At 33.5% G+C, this 25820-nt stretch overlaps 1 protein-coding gene across 2 annotated transcripts; it reads left to right on the forward strand.

Moving 5' to 3' along the window:
- The first annotated feature begins 3448 nt into the window (after nt 1-3448).
- On the forward strand, nt 3449-25757 carry C1GALT1_1 (Core 1 synthase, glycoprotein-N-acetylgalactosamine 3-beta-galactosyltransferase, 1). 2 transcript variants are annotated; one of them, XM_051209755.1, is made up of 6 exons: nt 3449-4185; nt 10355-10531; nt 12975-13177; nt 17300-17441; nt 19915-20132; nt 23491-25757. In XM_051209755.1, exons 2-6 carry the CDS (start codon nt 10357-10359, stop codon nt 23608-23610), a joined length of 858 nt encoding a protein of 285 aa, XP_051075213.1. In that variant the 5' UTR covers nt 3449-4185; nt 10355-10356; the 3' UTR covers nt 23611-25757. The 2 variants fall into 2 exon arrangements, with proteins under 2 accessions (XP_051075213.1, XP_051075212.1); XM_051209754.1 differs by lacking the exons at nt 19915-20132; nt 23491-25757 and having other exon boundaries at nt 17300-18228.
- Nucleotides 25758-25820: the final 63 nt, after the last annotated feature.

Genomic DNA, 25820 nt, shown 5'->3' on the forward strand with positions numbered 1-25820 from the left:
TATCACTCCGGAGGTAATGGTATTCGAATAATTTTGGAATAGTGTCTAAGTCATGGACTAACCAAGTTTCTGTCACTGCTACGATGAGTGGCTTTAATCTGTCCACTAATGCTTCGAGTTCATAGAAATTATTTCTCAGACTACGAGGATTAGCATATAAAACTCCTAAGTAGGACGACCTATCCACACAGGCCTTGGTGGCATTCGCTTCCAAGACCTGACTATCCGAAAACCCACTAGCCGGGGATTTTCCTCACCGTTTTGCCGAAGGGTTCCTAATTTGGCCAGTGCTCTCTTCCTTTTTATTATGTTTTCGACAGACATATCAAGTCTAACTCGGATGTCGGAATTGTCGTGACAACAAGCGCTACTTAACAGGAGATCCCGTTGCTTCTCCGATCCTAGGATTACCTTAAGGAGTATACGTGGTCGGGGTTCAACATTGTCCTCAGTCCTCTTACTTATTCTAACCAGTTTTTTGACCTGAACTCAGAGTTATCTGGTAAGATACTACGAATATATTCTCCCAGCTTCTCTAAATCATGCGCGTGTCTAATTTTGGGACCAGGGTCGTTCGACTCCAGCAATCTGCTTACAATAATATTCGATGATATTAGATTCTTCTTTTCAGTCACGCCAGGGTGGGTTTCTCTCTTACTATCAGATTTTGGTAGTGTATTTTGTGACTCACAATTTGGGTCCACCAATGACTTGCTAACCACCTGCGTACTGCCTTCAGCTTTTTTCTTTTCGTTTCGTTTTCTCCATACTGTAGTCCATTTTTTATCCCTCAGGACACTGGGACTATTTGGAGCGGTGACAGTTTTATCCAGATTTTCAGTTTCCACTGGAGGTGCATGGTTACCAATGTTAGTGTCAGGTGGTACTACCCTACTCATTAATGTTAACGAAGATTTCACTTCCCCGTCAGTCAAAGTCGATTGTTTAAGACGTCGTGTAACAGCGGGCACTACACTGACACATTCGTCACTGTCAATGATTGTGTTATCAGCTAACGTGCCATCGTTCTTCTTAAAGGCCAAAGCCAATAGGCTCGTAGCCTCCTGTATTAATGACGTCTTATTTCCACAGCAAAACACGCAAAGCCAACGTGAGTTAGGCTTCGAACATCTTTTGTATGCGGTGGGACTAAAACAGGTGCACATCTTATATAACCACTTTTTGCATTCATCACACTGCATTCCTTCCTCCACAGGGAACAAACAGTTTGGTTGTCCACATTTGTGAGTACTACCAACCATTTTAGTCAGATTAAGGTGTAAAACAGAATATGATCGCAGTATGAACACAGTGTCAGTCAACGAGTAAAAGGGTACTACAAGACAAACCTTAGCAAGATTTCAAACTTTAACTATAGTATTTTGATTTAGACTAAGAATGCTTTTGATGCAAGGATAATCACAAGTACAAAATCACTGCCCTTTTTGAAACACCGACGAAAAACTAATATGGAAGCAGAAACGATACTGTAATTGAATACCTTAACTGAAATAAATCCAATTAATGTGAAAACAGTAGTTTTGATGTGTAATAAACGACCAAAACAATAGAATTTACTCAGCGAGGAAAAATACCACTGTCATTTTAATTAGTGCGCACAACTTGTTCTGAAAACTTAAGATAGTTCCTGTAAGTTGTCGTCTATTTCACCAGAAAATTCTTGTGAGTGGTCGGTTCAATTCATCTTTCTCAAGAAGCAAATGGCCAATGCCTCATTCTAGTAATCTCTGGAGATAATCAAAGTACTGTATACGTGCATAATAAAGTCACAGTACCTGAAAAAACAGCCCAGTCATCAAGTGGTCCATTCCAATCCTGAGAGCATGTTTTAGTGTACTGTGCTACAATCTCTTAAACGAAGGTGTGATTCCAGATAAGTGGAGAAGACAATATTATGGGCCAACTCTATTAACTTCAACTACGGCACTTTCTCGTGAATACTCCCAAGAACTGTTAAGAAAAACCGAGGCTACCTCTTATCGACAAACTTTTTAGATCATTAAAAATTCCGCGTAGTGTCAGCGTATCGGCATCAAACACTAGACAAACTATCTATCTACATAAACGTACCCCACATTAGAAAAATGACAACAGAATGGTGAATCATACACCTAATTTCATTGTTAATGATATTCAGTGTAGAATAGTTAATCGGCAAATGTGGCTATTTCAGGCATGAGATTGTCAGTCTGCCGTGAGAATTACTATTTGCAATACTTCATCTACAACTAAACAGGCTTAAAGTTTATACAGATATTCTGGAACTAGCAACGCTTTTGTCTGTAGTATATTTATTATCAAAGGTTAGCGACACAGTCAAAACAAAATTCAGGTTTGAATGTATTCATAAACATATTTGGAAGGTTGTCCGTACTTTGAGAAGCGTTAGGTCTGAGCTGCTTAGCAGTTGCAAGGGGTGAGTAGCAAGGCATACCAATTCATGATCTGGTGAGAAGGCATGATCGCGAGCCTTGAGCTTCAGTGCGTCCAGCAAATTTAGTGAAGTCGGCATCAACACTAAAGTCTTACAGAACCATACATTTTATTACTGAATATTTATAATATGAATTCATCTGTCCTCTTCGAGTAATACAGAAACAGTATGTCTTGGTTGCGGAGTTATGGAGAGCCGTCGTTTTAGTACCTTTGTAGAATTATGATCTAGTTCGGTATTACTGCTACTCTTATAAAAGATCCAACCACCAAATTTTAGATTTTTCATGATGTGACTAATTTATTTATAAGGTCTTACGTGAAAGTCACATTATTATCTACCCTAACTCAACCTACTGTGACGATCGGCAATATGATGTCTAGTATTTCTGAAGAACACCTTTGGGGTTAGAAAAAAATAATATATTTAATACAAAAAGCAAGAAATTAAAGCAACTGCGCCTGCATGACTAAGCCATGCCATTTCGATTCATCCTTCTCGCGTCCATCATTGTTGGCTTTCTCTTCCTGTTATTTGTTGAAAGTTGATCTCAGAAATTATACGTTCACCTTCAAGGATTGTGTGGTTAGGGATGAATATTACTGTAACACTTTAAAGTAACACGGGGTTTGTGTTTTGATATAATTTATTGCGAGTCATACGAAAACGCTTTGTACGCTATGCAGAAAAACATAGTCTGGTTGAACGGAATAAGTTTTAGTTCGTTAGTGCTGCGTTCATACAAAATATTGGCATTTAAGTCGTTACAATGAACTTATTTTTCAAAATGATAATAATTACAGTGATAAGGATAACATAATTTTTAATAAACATGGTAAAACCAAGGTCATATAAGCAGGGGCATGAAAATGTCATTTTTATTGAGTAAACTGATAATCATGTCGTTGTCAAAAGTTTTAATATTCAGCGTGAATATAAACAAATAAATAATCATATAATTAAACGAGAAGGCTCGACGTGGCGAGATTAATTGCTGAAATTGAGGTGGACCATATTTAGGAGGATCGGTAAAAGAGAAACATGTCGGTCAACAGCAAAAGGTCTGTGGTGAAGATGGACGGAAAGTAAACTGCTGCATGAGAGAAGAAGAAAGAGATACAAGAGGTTAAGACCATTGTAAAAGAAGAGGTTGCACGTTTCCTTTGTACACATAGATTGTCATTGAGCATTGATCGGCTAGAGAACAAAAATCTCAACGATGCTGCGAAGAGCGTTCTAGTAAGATAGTTGGGAATTCTACGCTTCAGGATGTTTATAGTTACTTCATCATTGAAACAAATATTCAGACATAGTGTTTTCTACTCCATGAAGGTTATTCGTGATTTAGGAGGTTTGAGTCTTATATTGTAGCGGCAAATAAATCCCCAAAATAAATAGCTCTGTAAGTTTTCGACATTGGATGCTGACTACATTAGTTTTAGTGGACCCACCTAGCTGAAGGAGCTCGGTCATGCATCCGCACCAGATCACGAGTGGGAACGTCGTGCTCAACAACCCCTGCAATCGCTAGCCAGATTAGATCAGACGATCCTCGTTATATTGATAGCTTATCAAATATATTTTCGAACCTTCTCGCTTCTGTCTTTTGATTTCACTTGGTGGGTACGAATCATATTAGGTGTTACTGGTTAAAGCATTGTCAAACTCCGAATACCTGTGGCATCTTCATTGGTGAGTCTAACGTGATCTGGTACGCCAAATTTCAAACTGTGAGTCTGTTTCTTTTTGGGATTTTATATGTCATTGCTTTGTTTTAATTTTTTATACATTGTGACACTTGTTTACATGTTTATATATATATATATATCACTCGTTCATTCTCGTACTTGATATTGCACTATGACGGAACAGACACCCAAGGTACTTAAGCTAAAGACTATGTCCCCACCTTCGTTCCAACTGATGCCCTTCTGGCCAGACAACATCGAAGCCTGGTTCTGCTACGCAGAAGCCGACTTCTACGAGCTTCTCCAACGATGACTGATGGCAATATAGTCTATTTGAGTTCATTGTTGGTTTGGTGCACGCGGTCGCCATGTTAGATGATGTCTCTCCTAATGCTTATAATCAGTGTTTGCTAAAAATAAACGATTATCTGAACACAGATGCAGAAGACGATCACCATTATCTGTTTGTTGAGCCAGGATACCAAAATACTCATCTAAAAGTCTTTCTGTTTGGTCTAAGCTACTTACTTAGACATTAAAGTCACTTGCTACGAGTACTATGTCTCAGCATTTAGCTTTCTGAAGAAGTTCAGAGAGCTTTCTGTAAAAGTCAACTTTCACTTCATCCAGGCTGCAGTCAGTGGGAGCGTAGGCAGAAATGACGAAAAGGTAACCACGTGTGTCCCTAACCTTCCGAGTTCTTACGAAGCAGTTTAGCCGAACTGCACATAGACGACTGTTAACGGAGTTCCACTCTAATGATACTTGTTCTGCCCTCGTACTTAGTGCTATGCCTACACCTGCCAGTCTACGAGAATTAGCCATCAGATCGCACGAACGAACTTATTGTGTTTGGAATTTGAAACCAGGCAATCATTAAGTACGGAGGAATCATTAGTTCATACAGACACCATATTAGCCGAACATCTCAAACTCAGTATCATAATCCTCCAACATGGAGTCAAGTGGTATTCTCGATTCACATTCCTTGGCATGTGTGAAAGATCAAGAGAACCTAAAAGATTCGCAATATGTCACATAAACCAGGACTCTGTAAGAAAGCTTGATTACGATAAACAGTTAATCTACTCCTTATCCTTCAATATAATTCCTTTGTTTTTGAGATGGTGAAGGAGATCGACAGTCTTGACACAGTAAGAGATCTTTCTTGGTAGTTATACTTAGTTTGAAGTAAAAAAGGAAATAACACAGGTGGATTCCGATTAGGATGTCAAACTTAGCTTTTTCCCAAGTTATTTAAATAATCATAATCATTTTTTATCTTCTGGAGCCGGTGTAAATAACATGACATTCGATAAGCGATTTTCTTGACAATCAGGATATCGGGTATTACCAGATACTTTCCATTCATTATTTTTTTTGGCTGCACCTATCATATAATATCCAAGTTATATGTATGCCATTTAAAATTCTGTTTTGTGTTTGTAATGGTGGTACTGGTTCATGTCCTTACTGAACCCTAGCAGGTAAAGCATGTGTTACAATTGATCTGATTCACCTTAACCTCGTAATATTGTGTCAATTGAGATCGCTATAAAAATAGGACTGAGGGACTCAATTTATGTAAGTTTCAGTGGGCAATATATAAAATGATGCTGCGTGATCGACCAGCTGATAAACCTATCTTTAATTGCACTGTGGTTCGAAAATTTAGATTATGCAGAGACATTAGTTCATCTCTGATATACTTTTCACGTGGCCTTTCAAGTGTTTAATTTATTGACGTAATTGATTGGTTATTGGTTGACATAGAGGTTCAGTTATTCAGTTTATAATCATACTAAAACATCTTTTTATAGGTATAAATATTCTGACATATACTTCAGTGTACTGGGATATTTCGGCTTACATCAGAATCATTAAAACTCTGTCTAACTTAAGCAGGCAATTATATAAACTAAATGGGAACCCACGAGTATGAAAGGCTTATCCTTGTGACTTAGACAAGCAGTCTTCATTTTTCTGTTTCGATTTACAATTATTTCAAATACATATTCAAGCATAATTAGTGATAAATGACGCGGTTAGTGGTTTCAAGTTAGGATGCTAACATTGATAAACATATGCTTAGAGTTTTGGAAACAGGAAATATATTAAAACGAACTCTGCTAAGAATTATGAAGTGAAGGCATATAGAGCTACACGCAGAATAAACGTGAATAGAAAGATTCAGAGGACCGTACTGACAGTATATCTACCCAGCTTTATAAAAACCAAATTCAATAGGTTAACACTTCACCTGAAGAAACATCCTATCATCAAAATGAGATTTCACTTGATCGAGTTCTAATTTTATCATTGATTTCTTCCCCAAATACATTCAACTGCATTTGAAAATTTATAAAAACGTTTCATAAATATCTATTAAATAAAAACTGAATAAATTCTACTCCCATGTTGGTAGTAACCCGAATTTATAAATTATATTAAACTGAGGTTTGATGACTTAAGCCTCTGAAAATGTCTTAGTTACTATGAATTAATTTCATTTCATAATAGACATTTTAAAAGTGCTTCAGTCTTTGGTTATATAATGCAGAAATATACTCAAATCATTCATCATCAACACTACGATTACTGTAAGAGTTGCAAAAACTATGTATTCATTGTAAAGCTTTAAGAGGTATCCAAGAATAGCCTGATTGTGGAACTTAGGAAAATCATTTATTTATTAGTACACAAATTACGTGGAGTTGCACAATTGACTAAATTAATCAATCTCCACTTAGTAATGTATGGAATGATATATCAAACTAATACCAGAACTCTTTAAGTTTGAATTAAAGTGTTGCACTTTGTCACCCCGCCCCCGCAAATCTGAATATATCGCAATATATATATATATATATATATATATATATATATATATATATATATATATATATATATATATATATATATACTTTATCATCTGTTGTGATTTATACGGAAAGCAGAGAATTCTGAATATCATTTTTACTATGTTTTTTGAAACTCGTAAATTTTTACCATTATTCGTTGGAATTATGATAGGAATTATTGTTATCTCACTAAAACCTAGATATGAAAATAAAATTATTCTATGTAAAAATGATAAATCCAAAAAAAAACATGCTGATTTACATCCAAAGATAAGAAAACAATATAAAATCCAATCAAATAAAGCAGTCGAACAAACTTACTGTAAGTTATGCTCAACCATTTATTTAACAAATTTAGTTCTCACTGACTCACTAGAATGTAAATGATAAGGTTATCTCTATGAAATTTACGTAGAACTTTGGCAGAATATATTTTCTTACAGACCAGTAACAAAATAATAAAGAATAAAGAGGTATGTAGTGTTAAAGAGCTGTCTGATTACCAATGTTTACCACAGTTTTCACCTAATAGCCATAAATTAAGTACTTACTTACTTACGCCTGTCAATCCTAATAAAGCATAGGCCGCCACAAGCATTCTCCAACCCACTCTGTCCTGAACCTTCCTTTCCAGTTCTATCCAATAGTTTTCCATTCTTCTCATGTCTGTCTCTGTTTCTCGACATGATGTGTTTTTTGATCTTCCTCTCCTCTTTTGGCCTTGAGGATTTCATGTGAGGGCTTGTCTTGTGGCGCAGTTGGGTGCTTTCCTCAACGTGTGTCCTATCCACTTCCAGCGCTTCTTCCTGATTTCTTCCTCTGCTGGGACCTGGTTTGTTCTCTCCCACAGCAGGTTGTCGTTGATAGTGTCTGGCCAACGGATCCGAAGTATTTTGCGTAGACAACTGTCATAAACTCTTGTATTTTCTAGATGATGGGTTTCGAAGTTCCACAGGTTTCCGTCTCATACAGTAGAACTGTCTTGACATTTGTATTGAAAATCCTGACCTTGGTGTTAGTTGACAGTTGTTTTGAGTTGGAGATGTTCTTCAGTTGTAAATATGCTGCTCTTGCTTTGCCGATCCGCGCTTTCACATCTGCATAAGATCACCGTATTAATCAATGATGCTGCCCAAATATGTAAAGGTTTTCACATCTTCCAAATATTTATTTAAAAAAATTAAGTACTTTTGGAAAAATTACTAATCATAATGTTGTTGTAAGATTAATAGAAAAGTAAACAAATTCTATAAGATAAACAAACATTTTAACAAGCTATTTTTTGGAGAATTTAATGAACAAGTTTGAGATTGTCTGATTCTAAAAGAAAAAAATGGAGTAAACTCATCAGTCAATTGTCTAATCATAGTTAATATATTTCTTATAATTATTCCAGTCTTAGCAGCAGCACTATTTTCATACGTGTTCCGTGCAAAGAGTCAGTCAACTTCTGTAGTAAATAATTAAAAGAATCATTGAAATTATGCGAACATTTTGAATTTTATAATTAATTATTTTATGAATTTTAGTTTTGATTGTGTTACATTCCAATATTAAATTGAAAATTGCCATTTCAGTTTTTTTCTAAAATTGTGACATTCGTTTTTTCCTTCATTTGATAATTAAAGCTTCAATAATTGGTAAATTACCATTGAAGAACAATAGGTTGAACACTCGTAATTACATATAACACATTACATACCAGTGAATTACCAACATAGAGCTTAATATCTTTTCATGTTTAGCTTTCAATATAATAAATGTGAATTTTCTAACTTACATACATACATACATACATACGCTTGTGACCCTGAATGGAGCATAGGTCGCCGACCAGAAATTTTCCAACTATCTAATAAAAAATATACTTTGAACTCTATGAAATACATAACTTTTTCATCTTGATTCAAGTATTAACCTAGTAATTCTTTGAATTTATACTGTGTTCATCAAGTTGATCAAGTATAATAACTCGAATATTGTTAAGTATCCAATTAAACAGTATGAATTTCTTGACAATTATTTTTGAACATATAGATTTTGATCTTAAATTAAATAATTAACTTAATGCTTTCGATGAATTTGTTCTAAACTAAATTATTTTACTAGGAAACTTCAACTTTTCACTTCAACAAGTACCCTATGAATTATTTTTTTCTGAACAGCTTATAATAGTTGGTTAATTAATTAGAGATATGTGATTCCTATTAAAAACCTAGTTTTAATGCTAGTTAAAGTCTACAAACAAGTATTAGTTACAAACAGCTCATGATGTTATTTACAAATAGTCTATAGAATTCATATATAGTATCATTTCGAGTACTACTAACTATTCAACAGTAAATATATTTAATTTACCAAGATTGATAGTCTCATTTTATAACTTACTTTAAGATACATTCAGTACTAAAGATAGGACAAAGAAACAATGGTGAATAACAAACCTAAACAAATGATGCTGAAGAATTTATTCGAATTCTATTGATTTCTTCTCAATTCAGAATACATTATACAAAAGCTAGTTCTTATAAAATCAGTCTTCCTTACGAATGTTTTACTTTGTCATCTTGAAAATATCATTTATCGGTAGTTAATCTATACAATTCAAAGGATATACTTTATATTTGATTTAACAATTTAATTAATTTTTAACTATTAATGGCTTTATACAATATTACATTTAGGTACAATATAGAATTCTCAGCACAGAGTATTTCAACAAGTTTCTTACACACAAAAAAACAGAAACAAAGATAAAACAAGGGAAAAAAGATTTTTAAAAATATGTGAAAAACTGTACAACTTTTAAAATTAAAGACATGTTAAGAATGCAGGTTATTGACTAGGTTAACTCTAACAACCTGTTCGTCACAGAGTATATTTGCTAGGTAAGGTATTATAGAACTTTTATACTTTTGCTTGTGTCCATGGATTTTAATGTAATTACGTCTCGTTCTACCAGATGATATACAAGGAGAAAGATAAGAGTAAAGGGGATGGTTAGTATCTGATAAAATAACACCTGCCAAGAGTTTGCATAACTTTAGATGTCTATCCACAACCATATTAATCATGACATCGAAAGGTTCACCACACACTTTGCTAACTGCCTTCAGCACTCTCCGCAACACAGCAAAGTCTTTTCTCAAAAGCCCTGGAAAGAATAGTGGAGAACAATAAAGAATAATACGTAATATGCAAGAATTGGCAATGAAGTAAACATCACAAATTTCTGAAATACAGAAACTAACTTGATAATATTTAATATTAACTCATAAATATTGTATATTGACAAATATTACATTAATGTTGATATAATAATTATTTGTTATTTTCATATTATTGTTTAGTAATGAATATAGAAGAAGCTAAAAAATTACATTTATCTATTCGTATATTATGTTACATTAATACAATACCCAAAACACATGGAACCAAAGCTATTTATGTTAAAAATAGTTGGGCAAAACGTTGTACAAAATATCTATTTATGAGTAGTGTATATGACAAGGAATTACCAACAATTAGTAAGTAGAAAAAAATTTTATATTATAGAATTCTAGTTTTTATGTAACTTCATTTAATCTAATTTTAGTAATCTTTACACTTTAGTTAATATAAATTGTTTACTTTGATTAGTTAATAATTTACACTAGTTGAAAACATGAGTCATTTGAAGCTAGACCATCATGGGAAACATGAAATTCAAGAGGCATTTCCTGGAGTTTTAGTGAGAAGCCGTGACCAGTGGAGTTCAACCAGGTCTGTTGTGAAATATCAGCTCACTGAAGACAATGGTTGATGGTGGCGCAATTTCGTGCATTGGCTGAAGTTAGACATTAACACCGTTGGATGTCGGCCGGCTCAGTGGTCTAATGGTTAGGCGCTCGCGTGCGAGACCGATAGGTCCTGGGTTCGAACCTCGCGGAGGGCGGGATCGTGGATGCGCACTGCTGAGGAGTCTCATGCTAGGACAAAATGGCTTTCCAGTGCCTCCAGGTTTTCCATGGTGGTCTAGCTTCAATTGACTCATGATTTCAACTAGTGAATTTTCTAAAATCTCCACAATACTTCTTCTGATAATAATTTAGTTAATTTGTTAAGCTAAGACGTTAATTTCAACGAAATAAAAACATTTTGATGAAATTTGATTTATTTAGTTAACAAGTTTACATATTTTAAATCATGAATTGATTTTGATTTGACCATCATTAAAATCTAGGAAATACTAGACAGTTAATTCGTTCTAATATGTCATTCCTCGACTGTTACTTTAATATATACAAGTTTTATCATGGATTCACACTTTGTAAAAAGCTGCAGATCTTTTCAGTTATGATGAATTCTGTAATATTTATTCAAAACTTTAAACCGTTTTTGTTACAAATAATTTGATACTCTTAATCTGTATGCTTTTCAGTTACGAAATCACATTTTATTTTCATGAACTCTGTTACAGCGATACGAACTGAAAAGTTCAAATAAATTATCACTATATAACAGTACTTATTGTTTATTGAAGTTGAAACTACAATCACAATGCGGATTGAGTTGAACTAAGGTGTCGAGTAGTGCTGATATAGAAAGAAACTCTTTATGACTCCCTACTTTTCTCTAGAATTAAAGTTCATATGACACTAACAATAAATTTTTCACTTTCTCTTATGCAATTTCAAATATTTAATTTTCGTTTTAATCAAACTCTCGATTAGAATAACAAAAATCAAGAGCATTGGCCAGAAATTCTGTCGAATTCAAATTGCTCAGTTGTGAAAATGCACAAATAAATTCTAAATCACATTTTACAATAAAAGGTTGATCTCAAGATTCCTAGCGATACAGTTGCCGTTACTATTTCCGAACACTTCAAAATAAGACATCAGTGTTTATGTCCAAAGGATTACACATAATTACAAAAAATCCCACAGAACAGATACCAGTCAGTAGATTAAGCAATTTCTGTCTTCGAGTGAAATGTTCTACCATTTGCTGAAATGGTGTAAATATACTTACTTACACCTGTTATCCCTCGTGGAGGAGTATAGGCTGCTCACCAGCATTCTCCATTGAACTCTGTCTTGAGTGATCGTTTTCAGTTGTCATACATCCTTTTGATGTATGAGTGTAAATATACTAACTCTTTATTCAGCTTTGACTACCAACGAGATTCGTTCCTATTATTACTTCATCTGAATTTTTTCACTGATGAGATTGAAAACTGAAATAGTAAATTTTTAATGACATGTTGATTCATTAAGTAAAAACCTTGATATTACGTAAATACACATACTCTTCATAATTTTCCTGGTAGTGACAAACAATCGAGTCTAAAATGTAAGTTCCTCGTTATTCAGGATTTTTCAACCGAATGGACCTGTATTATAATGCTGAAATGCATAATGAAACTCGAACTCAATGTTCAAATTATGAAATCATAAGACTGAATTTGAGAAGGGAAATTATAATAGTAAGACTTTGCACTGTTTTTCAGAAAAGTTTTTTTGAATACTTTTGTTCGCCTAATTAATCTACTAATATCACTAAGGTTTTAAAATTTATTTTAAACTGAGTATAAACTTTATTAAAGTCTATTAGTTAATTAAGTCATTCCTTGAATTATCACGTAAAAATCACCGAGTATTTCTGAATAATATTGAAAAACTGTGAAGATAAATGATGACAATTATTCTTTCTAGTATCGCGAATTTGTGAAGATTGTAATATTTTCACTTTTTAAATCACGAACTGGTTATACCTAAACCACCATTGAAAACCTGAAAGCACAGGACAGGTGTTTCGTCCCAGTATGATACACCCCAGCAGCCCTCCGTTAACTAGCATTTGCCACATTGTTAATGTGTTTATTCTAAGGCAGAGATAATAGGCAAACAAACAATATGGCTATATACATTTTAAACTATTTATTATTCTTTTACTAAACTAACATTTAACAACTGTTTTTGTTCTTAGAGTTAAATTTAAGTTATCCAGAAAGTCGTCAACATTTATGGAGTAAAATGCGAGCAATTCTTCGTTATGTCTATCAATATCGAAATGATTATGATTATTTTTTAAAAGCAGATGATGATACTTTTGTAATCATGGAAAATTTAAGATCTATTTTACATCAGCATAATCCAAAAGATCCATTTATGATTGGTTATAATTTCCCTGTAAGTTTGATTATTTTTAAACTTTTGGAAATTCGCAATATCTAACAGTAGTTATATTCATGATTTCCTCTAGTTCCCAAATGTGATTATGTAACAAAAGCGCATTTAATAAAAGCACTCTGAAATTTTTTAGTTTTTAGTTTTTATACGATAGTTCTTTTATCAGTTATTGTGAACGTATAAACCTGAAATAATCGTAAGCAAGAATACTAGTTACTTGATCTCTGAGTATGACTGGTTGACATAATATTATTGACCAAAGTACGAAGGTTTTTGTAAAACGTCAGTCGGGAATTATCTAAGACAAGGGCACTTTTACTCTCTCTTGATAATTACCCAAATCTTATGGAGAGTGCTAATACTCTCAAGCTTTCAGACATGTCTTCGTGATAATAGCTAACGCTTTAAGAAGCCACTCAGTTTTGAGTTGCATTAGGTTTGTAAATAAAGCTGTTAAAAGTAAGTTAAGTCAATGTTTAAATTATAAGCGTTTGTCATAGTCTGTTAGTTGTGGGATATAAAAGAAATACTCAAGTGATTAAATTCTTTTTCCAAAGTTATTATAAATAAGTTTATTTCTGAATTCATTTGGTATTGTTTACTTGAATCTTCCCATTGATGTTTAGGACTGCGATTGATCAGTCTCTTATTGGCATATGTGCATAATATGCGTATTGCCTCGATATTGCTTTAATTCACAAGCATTATAAGCAAAGATGGATGATGACAAGCAGTGGAATCCAGGACTCAGTAGCTGAGTGAGTAAGGCGATGGCATTTGAAGCGAATGGTACTAGGTTCGAGTCTCAGAGTGAACATCAACCCTGAGATGCAGGTACATTCAGCTGATGAGTCCCAAATAGGACAGAAAGCGTGTCCTGGATTCCACTGCTAGCCACTATCCATCTTTGCTCAGTGTTATTTTTGTTTTATACTGGGCCCTATTTTGCCCTATTTTGTGTTTTTATAATTAAGAGAGATTACCTTATAACTCAAATTATTAGTAAAATCCTTTTATACAAACAATAAGGAGATATAATGGAAGAACAAATTTCTGCATCCAATAATATGATTTCTTTTCTAAATATATTTGATCATTAGTAATGAAGTAGTATATCCAATATAAACGAATAATTCAACCTAACAAATCCTTTTTCTAAATAATCAATTTATAAATGGTTAGTTCAGATAACTTCTATCACTAACTGACATAATCTAGAGAATTACTAAATATTGCTAAACTTAATCAACAGATAAAATATACGACTGGCATCTATAAGATCAAAGGTGAATACATATTCTTACTCACAACTCAGTTGATTATTTTTATAGTAATCTATTTGATGATCAACCTTTAATGATCTAAATTTATTAGAAATTAGATAAATTGGGTTTATTCGACTAATTTATTGATTAAGAGTGAATATGATCTTTGAACTTAAATGTTAAAATTTAGCAACTAAATCAACTCAACTTATCAAAAATAGAAATCACTTAAGACATTTTCTTTTATTAAAACTATCGGAAAATATCGGAATTAATTATCGAAAAGAATGAAGTCATGGTAAGCGATGGTGATGTTTCATCATATACTAGTATTCCTATTGATAAATGCTTAGAATTCGTTAGTGGTTTACCAGAGAACGACAATACTCTTTCTGACAGATGTCCTTTAAGCATTAGTCTAATCATAAAATCCTCTGTTTAAATTCGACACTTTACTTTTAACGGGACGTTAGACAAATAAACTAACGGTGGTAACAATGGGATCCCCCGTGTCTCCGATTCCAGCCAACTTGTTTATCGCACACATAGAATCAAGTATTTTCGCCAACGACATTAAACTACGAATTTGGCTTAGATATGTAGATGATACCTTTGTTGTAATAAAAAAGACCCATCTAAGATCTTTTTCGAAACGAATCAATAAACTTTCATCGCACATCAAATTTACGAACGAGAATGAAAATGAACATGATGAGTTACCATTTTTAGATTGCTTAGTGAAAAGAAATCAAAATGGGATTCTAAATCTATCCATCTACCGAAAGCCTACACATATCCATTCAGTGCAAAGATCTCGCTAACCCTAAATCTTTTTAGAACAGCCAACAAGATTATCACATCGAAATAGGATAAACAAAAATTTCAAAAGAATGTAATTAGCATCTTACAATTTAATAATTTCCCTATGAAGATTATTAGAAGTATATTAAAACAAGACGTTCCATTGCGTAATATAATAAATCTAATGGAATGCCATGGATTGGTACTGCAATTTTACCATACCATCATGGCACAACAGAAGAACTCGAAAGAATCTTAAAACAACACAGAATTAAAGTATATTACAAAACAACTTGCACACTTCGAAATACTTTAGTTCGCTTAAAAGAAAAAATTCCCTTCATGTCAACACAGAACTGCGTCTACAAATTAGGTTGTGTGGATTGTGATGCCTTCTATATTGGAGAGTCATCTCGCGAAATCTTGACTCGAACTAAAGACCAATTAGGCACACAAAGAAACAGCCTAATAATCCCGTAGAACCGGATAGAATTCAAATTCAATAGACAATAGCAGTCCATCCTTTTTTCAACAAACACCAAATCGATTTCAAAAATACCTGAATATTATAAAAAGGTTTTTCCAATTACAAAGAACGGAGTGTAGCTGAAGTGTTCCATATACTGCTTAATCCTACTGCTCTCAATAGAAAAGAAGGCCTTATCATACATCCTATTTGGACTATCTATCCTAGCCACCTAGTCTGATATCATTCACAATTCACACTATTATCTTACAAGTTAAACTCTATCCTTTCTCACCATAAATGTCACACAATTTTTCACTCTTAAACAATACACACATATATACACACAACTTTACATACATATCACTTATAAATCACTTTGACCGAAATGACATGACATTAACCTGTTCAGACCTGTTTTTGGTTGATCAGATATTATTCTTATTGTTCCGTTGTACTATTTAAACTTGGATTAATTTTGATTTGGCTATTTATTCTCTGAAGAAGTGGCTTACACTGAGTCACGAAACGTCGGAAAATCTAATTCTTCTACTCATTGGGATATTACAAATATATTATTTGTTTTTATTAAAACTATTCATAAGTCTACACTAGACTTTACCAAGTGAAATCAGACCTACGAATTACAAACCTTTTGATGAAGATTTCGTTTTTCAGTATATTGGGTAATAAGGTTTACAGTAATAAGAGTTATTACGACATTGAGAATTTAATGTTTTGTAGTCATGTAAAAGAGTGAAGAGTCAAGTGTAAGCCCGGTAGATTTTATAAAAGATTTCCGAAACACGACTATTAGAGCTTTCAATCTAGGAATCAATACATAGCTTGTATCAACTGTTATAATAGTTCTGTATATGAAATATACTAGTTTCTTTTTGTGTAGTTCTGTTCTTTGTCGGATTGCCTTTATTTTAAAACGCATTAGTTTGCACATCGTATACTGGTTCTGATTTGCTTGTTGTAGACATTTTAGTCTGCCCTTATTCTAAATTATTTAGCTTGTATACATTTGAAAGTTGCTAAATAGATCCGTTTTAGTCATAAAACCATTTGTTCAAACAGTCTGTCATCAAGCATTAAGTCAAATATTCATTTCTTTCTGATATGAAGAGTCATCTAACGACAGGTATGTTAGTCTAGATATGTGGTATAATATCTAAGAGCGAATATAAATAATTTTGCATCCATGTTTAAAGGATTACCTATCAGTTGAGTAAACATCTCTACTCTCCTGTACATGAACAACAAGTTGGCATTACATTACATTTCCGGAAACAAGAACTGTATGCCGTTAATCTACAGATATTGAGTTCCAATAATCCTAATAATCTGGATTTACATAGTTAACATCAGCAAACTAACGAATATTTGTTAACTTCAGAACTCTGTAACCATTTAAGTTATAATTTTTTGCTTATTGGGTATCGAATCAAACGATTCTACACTATAATAACAACGGGAGTGAAATCTTATCAGAGAACATAAGTTTCAAACTACCTAACAATACAACTTGATTATTTCTTTCATTTGTTTCTAAAGAAGATATATATTGTATTGATTCTTTGATAGTACCTTACAAAAAATGGTTATTTCTCTGGAGGTGCAGGTTATGTCCTCTCACAAGAAGCATTAAAGCGTATTGTTGAACAAGCTATTGACAAGCATCCAAGTTGTCCGACGTACGATGAAGACAAAGAAGATGTGAAATTAAGTAAGTGCTGGAAATCGATTACATGCTTAACATCAAAGTGACTGAAAACTTGATCAGAAAATGCAATGAAATTAGGTGGTTTACTCAGCTGATCTAGTCCTGAGCAAACGGCGCAGTGATAATACTTCGCATTGACTCAAAAGATACTGAAAAGATTTTGTTCATTTCCACTATTACTGAATTTAGAACAACATATTTAAGCGAACAATATTGTTTTCGATTAGATCCTCATCAGGCTTTACTCTAATATACAGTAATATTTATATGCATATACGAATTTATTAAACCAATCAAGGTTGTTTATAAGTCAATGATAACAATGAAAACGATTACATAATAAGTGAAACGTGAAAAGTACAAATTGATGGTGTGACAACAGGTGCATTAGTTTTGATAAGAATAATAAAGGTTCAAATCAATGTTACATAATCGGAAATAGGTCAATGATTAGAAGAATATAGACACTGAAATAACATTTATAAAATTATGAGATGACGTAATAAGAAATGTTCAGATAATTAGACCATGAAACGTATAGTTGAGAGAAAATAAAGAGGTAGGAGGGGGTGAAGAAAAATACTAATAAACGAAGAGAAAGTTTGAAAAAGAATAAATAAATTCATTTATTACTTAAGGCCAGGGGAGAGATAAGGGTGTTACAAATTTCTTCTGAACACAAAGACTTGGCTTGTTGGCTCGGATTCCTATAGCTTCTGCTATGTGTAAGAGACGAGGTCGAACACCATAAGGAAAACTAGTGGGAATATGATAAATAACTTTGGACGACTTGTTTCTGTCCACTATATGACCGCTATCGATCAAGTGTGATAGAACTGAGCTGCGTATTGTTTTGGCGTAACCTTTTCCTAACCACGAAGTGAGGTGTTCACTAACTCGTTGGTTCAGTTGCCTGGTGGTGCGCCCAATATAGCTTTCTCCGCAGGAGCAGCTGGACTCATAGATACACATAGAAGTGGCATAACCAGGTAATTTATCCTTCAGTTGGGGAATCACTATAGATCGGGTCGAATACGATAGACAGAGGTTGGCAGCATTAAACGTTCTCTTTACTGTTCTAGTCAGTCTATCACGCAATACATCATTAGATACATCACCACTGAATTGCAGCTTCAAGAAAAGCAGTTTCTTATTAGCCGTCAGAGTCACTATTTTCTTGTTTTGTACACGCAAGTGTTTCTTCAGGAAACCCTGTGGATATCCCAATTCAATCAAAACATTATGAATGTGTTGTAATTCCCTATCAGTTGTGTCGACTGAGCATATCTTAATAGCTCTGTTTGCAAGACATTTGACTAAGTTTCTCTTATAATGAAGAGGCACAAAGCTTAAAAAATGTGTGTATTGGCTTCGAGAAGAACTTTTTCTATACACACCTCTGCTGACAGAACCATTTTCTTTTCTACTTAACAAAACGTCCAGGAAATTTAGTTTGTTATCTATTTCCTCTTCACATGTAAATTTAATTGCAGGATGTTTGTTATTAAATAGTTCTAGTAGTTGTTCTTTTCTAATGTTCTAATCGGCAATGATGAAAGTGTCATCAACGTAACGACAGTAGAAATCCAGTTTATTGATAACCTCTTTGAGAGGTCCGTTTTCTAGTTTCGCCAGAAAAAAATCCGCAAGGATGAGACCTAGAGGCGAACCCATCGCTATACCATCAATTTGTCTATAATATGTGTTATTAAAGACAAAATGGACATTCATTGTGTATTTCAAAAGTAATTCTTTAAGACTAACCTCAGGAATTCCAATATTAGTTTGTTTTTCCTGTAGTTGTTGGCACACAAAATCAATAGTCTCTGTTAACGGTACATTGGTGAACAGGGGAGCAACATCTAAAGATATCATTTGTTTCCCGTTTAAATTTATATGTTTCACTTTAGAAATGAAATCGAAGACGTCTTTCACGCTTCCATTGACGACTAATTTGTGTAAGGGGTTTAGGATACGAACTAGCCACTTTGCAGTTTTATGATAATGCGAATTATACATATCTAAAACTGGACGAAGAGGAAGACCTGTATTGTGAACTTTAGGTAAACCATATAGTCGCTGTGTGTTCGATCCAGTAGGCTTGAGTGAGTCATGTATGTCAGGAGTAAGAATACCTTTATTTTTTAATTCCTTCAGTGAGTTTGTCAGCAATTTTTCTGCCTTCATATTTAAGTCCTTAACGTCGTTGAGTTTCTGAAATTTTTTCGGATCATTCAAAATCACGTTCATTTTATTAATGTAATCAGCTTTGTTCATAAGAACTACCCTCCTCCTTTGTCCGGCTTGCTTATGATTAGAGTATTGTCGTTTCTAAAACACCACCAAAATCATCCACCTGAGCTACAAATCTTCTCCACCATCTCAGTAAATAGTGTACATTGTCAGCTCGTCAGCTTTTCCTAATAATCTACACATATATTAGAGCTTTTTGAAATTCAGTGTTTTTTATTTTCAGGTATGTGTGGTCAACCAGTCGGTGTAAAACTGTATCATATGGTTGATTTAAATGGAACCTTTCCATTCACCTGGCGAAGAGAACAAAGAAATTATTATCTTTTCCAATGGCGCAGTCTCGAAGGTGAATTTCTTAGCTTAGTTTATCCAAAGAAACGCGCTAAAAATTCTAAATCTCCAGCAACTACAAAAACGGTTGATCATCTTCATGATCCAAGTGTAAGAATTTGCATATACATTTTTATTCATTTATAAAATTTTGTTAATCTAAATGTTTTGTGGAACTTTATGAACATAGATGAGCAAACATTGATCAACTGAATATCGAAGATTTGATTTATATTTATTTAATTTACACAGCACATATCTAGCTTGAAAAACCGTTTTTTGCACTAATCAAGATCCAAAGTCTTTCACAGTCATATAATTCATATTTTGAGTTATTGTAAGTAAACAATATTCTATCCATGTGTCCACTGAAGAAGTGGCTTACAATGAGCCACGAAACATCGAAAGATTTAGTTTTTCTATTGATTGGGATATTACAGATATATTATTTTTATTGGTAATATTCTATCCAGTTTTTTAATATGTTCGCTTACTTCAATCAGAACATCTCTTTATTCCAAAAGTGATCATTATAATAACCACCATATTAGTTGAAAACAAAATCACACACAGTGGTAAACTTTTTGCACGTAGTTACGATGTATATAAGTTATTTCTTCAACACATTACTTCCATTAGTAAGTATCAAAATAGTCCTGGAGTGAACACCAACTCTGGGATTCAGGTACATCCGGCTGAAGAGTCCCAAATGGGACGAAACGCGCGTCCTGGATTCCACTGCTAGTCACCATCCATCTTTGCACATAAGGCTTGTGACTTAATGCAATATCGAGACAGTATGCCCAGTATGCACATATGCCAATAAGAAACTGATCAATTGCAGTCCAAACAATAATGGAAAGATACAAGCAAACAATACCAAGTAAGTTTATTTTACTATGTTTGGGAAGAATGCAAAAACAATACAACATGTAGGATACCTTTGTTTGTATATTTAAAAGTGTTTTAATATTAAGATATTTTGCTTTTTATGAAAGCACTCCAAAATTACCTATCAATTGTCAGTGACAACCCATGTAACATACATATATACCAGGGATAAATAAATAATCTATAGAGAAACCTTGATAGATTTTATAGATAACCATCCAGTCTTCGGACCGTTGAACACATGATTAAAGCATTTACTATATTTGTGGATGATCATTAAGGCATAAATTACTACGAAAACTGAAGCATAAATTAAAACTTTGAAAGCAACCATTTATGACACACATCCTTCATTGAATATGTTTTATTTATAAGGATTTGTACTTTCCCATTGTTGTTATTGTTGTTAAATACTGCAACTGATCAGTTACCGGATTTAATAAAAAGTTGTGACTAAACAACGATGCACAGTCAATCCACTCATGACGCACACATTTCAATAGGAACTGATCAACTGTGATCCTTAACATCAATAATGGTAAACCTTTACAAATCAAAAATTTCATACCGATCATATAATCTAATAAAGGTTTGAACTCATTATCTCCATGGATTACATGTTGTGAGTTTGAAGAGGACAGTAAGAGTTCGAGTCCTGGCGTTAGATTAAAGTCCATCTGGCTGACGCATCTGAAACAGAATAAAACATACATCCCTGATCCTACTACTAGCCACAATGAAAATTTAGTAAGACACTAAGTTTAGTTGAAATTTAAGAAAACATTTAATTTTTCATGTGAGCTTATGTATTTATTTATTGTCAGCAAACGCTAACCTGAGATTTTTCCAGCTTATTTATGTAATGTAATATTTTTCTTGCGGATCTTTGGAGATTTTAGAATTTTCGGTTTCAATCGCAACCTGGTCTTAACTGGACCACTGTTAAAAGCCTGTTTCGTTCTAGTATGGGACTTTTCAGCATTGTTCGTTCACGAACCAAAGCAGCAGCGTTCAACTGTGTTACTGTTTGATTTCAACCAAACCACGATGTTGAGCAGTCTCCATCCATTGGCTGAAGTCTATAGCAGCCCACACTCGATACGGATAATGTCGTAAGAGAACTCTCAGGTGTGGAAGATCAATTCATTGTTAAATGCACAATCACACAACGGTTTATTAAAATGTGAAAATTATACATCTAATAAATCGTTTGCAAATCTTTGAATAATCACTTACAAGCTTCATTGTTTTTTCATTCCTGTTGTTATCTTGATTGATTTTAGTTTTATTCTCTCTTCTTTTCACTTCAATCTTCTCAACCTTCTGCTCACAGACGTCCCACTTCTCACTGGTGTTGCATACTACTTATGTCTGTAAACACAAGTAACACACAACACGATAGGACTCCACTGGTCACAGCTTCTCACTAAAACAGGGGAGACCCATACTAAGACGAAACGACCTTTCAGTGCTTCCAGGTTTTCACTGGTGATCTAACTGAGACCAGTTCGTAATTTAAACTTTAAAAATATTTGACGAAAATATGATGACCTTTAAATGTACTTAAGTTTGGGTCCTAATCAGTATTTTTACAGTAGAAATAAAATGCTATGTTTAGTTATCTGGGGATATTTTGAGGTCTGACGCCGGTATTGAAATGACCAGGCCATCCTTTAAAAATATGATCAAAAAATCAAAGAGTAGTGAATTTGTTAATGATATAGTTTCAATACTAATGCAAATGGTGATACTTTTCTGGATTTTTTTAGGGAAATAAACATTATTTCAGGTCTTTTATTTGAGTATTTATTTGAAAATTAATCGTTGATGACCATTAAATACTATTTCCACCAGATACATAAGGACGTTTTGGTAACTCTTCCTTCCCTGAGCTAAGCTTTCGTTTGGAACGAAATCTTTGACGTTTATTTCTTCCAGTGGTAAATGCATTATAACGAAGCAAAGAATGAAACATAAATGTAAAGTAATATAATGAATCAGACTTGACAAATGGAATGAACTATTCAAATCACTTTTTTTAAAATCATCATTATAGTGAAATAGCTTTCACCTAAGTTCTGCGGCTTAATGGCAGGCTTTGTAATGAAGAGGAAGAGCTGTTGTTAAAACAAAAACACAAACACAATAGATGCGATACATGGTCCTAACAAAATCGTATTTATCTATCTTACTGACTTAATTTTTTCATTGAATAAAATTATGTAGTCAGGTATGACATCGCCACCACTGTAAATTCAAAAGACTTAATACATTTTTTTTTACTTACGAGTGTATAGTCTACAATTTCTGTGTCAAACTATGAAACATCGGAATACTTCATGATTCTGTTGAGCATTGGGTTTTATGTTTATATCAGAAATATTACTCTCTGTGTGTATAAATAAGTAGTATATGCTTTTAAATCAGGCAATAATCTTACGCTAAAACACTAAGTCCTAGTTAGTTATTTGGAAATGAGTAGTCATGTATTTTAAGTTATTTTTAGATGTTATTGATAAATATTTCTTCTGTACCCTGTTAGTGTAACTCTAATAACTTATTTTCTATTGATCTAAAGGATTTGCTCAGTGATCACTTGATTAGTTTGCATTATATTCAACCATTCTACATGTATTTACTGGAATTTGTTTTATATCACTTGAGACCAATCCAGGAAATGGATTATTTGAATGGATAACTGTCGAGGAAAAAAAATTAAAACTACGTTGAGAAACCACACTTTATGTTCATGATTTTTAAACTTACTACTGTCTCTACTTCTATTATGCACTGTATGAAAAATAATTAAAATTAACTTTATCGTTTATCAACGATTTATTTCATTTTAAAATCATGTTTATTTTTAATGTTACCTTTTTGGAAGGACGTATCATGTAATTTGTTTGTTGTGACACTTCAACTGTCTTCGATGTAAATATTGTTTAATTAACCAGTAAAATGTAAATATTTCATCATTTTTTCTTTAATTTCACGTTTCCAACAAATGACTACGTATGTTATTTCTCTACTACATTATTTAAGCGTCTTAGATTGTATAACTAGTTTCACCAAGAACGGGCAATAAATTAATAACTTTATGTCTGCTTTTTACAATAAAGCTATGTAAAAGCATAATTCTTTAATTTTACTTAAATGAAAGAACACTTGGAGGAGAAAACCATTTTAGTATCTAATGCAAATCACACAGTGTCTTAGTATATTATGGAAATTTTGCAATAAATACATCATATGCACATCTTTTTCACGTTATCCTTCACGTATTCTATTATTTCTCTAATTCTGTTGTTCTATCGATTTCACTTCGACTTCCTTCCTGTTTTCTTCATTTCGATCTTCGGCTTCCAGAGATTCCGCTTCAGATTGGTACTACATACTACTTGTATTTATCAGTATACAACACACTACTTGTGTAAATCAAGCGCTTTTTGATAATAAATATCTAGCCAAATATGGATTGAAATGTATTAATGAATAATTCCAGTTTTTGTTCGGAAGAAATACCAAAGGGCTTGAAACAAAGTAAAGTAACTAAAATTATTAGTATCCGGAAAACGTCTAACAGCACTTGACATACTTCTCCATCAATTGTGGTTAGGATAATCAGCAAACATGAAAATCAGATAATTAACAAATAATAAGATAATACATATTAGCGTTAATTTTTTAGTTGTAGATGATTCAACACCTGACGCTAACTGCAACGGAAAATCTTCGCGAGTCATCCTTACTCTTGTAACTCCAAAACATATACCTGTTGAGTTTGATTGTGTGAAATTTTGTCTAGCTTTTTAACAGTTGAAAATGATTCAGTTCACTGTATGATATGCATCACTCTTCTTTTCAGAAAAATAAGGACAGTGGTATTTTTCCTCTGAGTATATTTTATAGCATTGACCGTTTAATTACGCATCAAGATTATTGTTTTGCTTTAATTAAATTTATTTCAGTTAAAGTAATCTCCAAGAGTATCGCTTTTTTCTAGAAAGATTTATAATCTTTACTTTTTGAGTACGGATACAAAGAAGGCACTGGTATTTTTTCATCGCTGAGTATATCTTTTAGTATTGTTTGTATCCAAAAGTGTTAAGGTTTTTTCGTATCTACTGAAGTCGGATTTTTTCATTGTTGTTAGATGCACCAATAAACAAACCTCTGTTTTTTGTGTTCAGTGTCTATCACATAATAAGCCACAAAATATACTTATTCTAGTGACCAGTTTTCGCTTTTGTTCTTCCTGTGATATCACAAAACAATTTTATGCTGCAAATAAAACATAGTTGTGGCAGACCTGCATGCTATTTCCCCGCCGATGATGGGATGCATTGTGACAACTGCAATAAGTGATATCACAATGTGTGCACCGGACTTACACCGGCTACATATAAAAGGAGCTGCAAGCCACTATCACATTGGCTGTGCAAAGTATGTTGTTCTACAAAGTCTCTGTTGATACTTGAAGAGATTGAACTGCTGAACATGGCTAGAAGATTGCCCTCACATAAACAGGCAGCTGAATTCCTCTTTCAAGGAAATAGAGAGCGTTATCATGAGCCCAGCTCTAGATATGAATGAGACCATAAAAGTGAACCCAATCAGGGGAGCGGATCCGTAATCAACGTCCGTGAGTATCTCAGCCTGGTTGACCGTATTGAGAGATGAGCTGCAAAGGTAAAAATAAATGAGCGCCTCCGAAATGGTGAAAGAAACCTCGTACTCAAGGGTTTTGAAATTGTAAACGTTTTCAGCAAAACGATCCTCAAACCACTCTGAGTGGTAACAGAATTAAACGTGTGCTACACAAATGCTCCCAACACCAAGGTCGGAATTTCCAATACAAATGTCAAGACAGTTCTACTGTATGAGGCGGGAACCTGTGGAACTACGAAA

Source organism: Schistosoma haematobium, chromosome 1, assembly GCF_000699445.3.
Source record: "Schistosoma haematobium chromosome 1, whole genome shotgun sequence".
Taxonomy (NCBI): domain Eukaryota; kingdom Metazoa; phylum Platyhelminthes; class Trematoda; order Strigeidida; family Schistosomatidae; genus Schistosoma; species Schistosoma haematobium.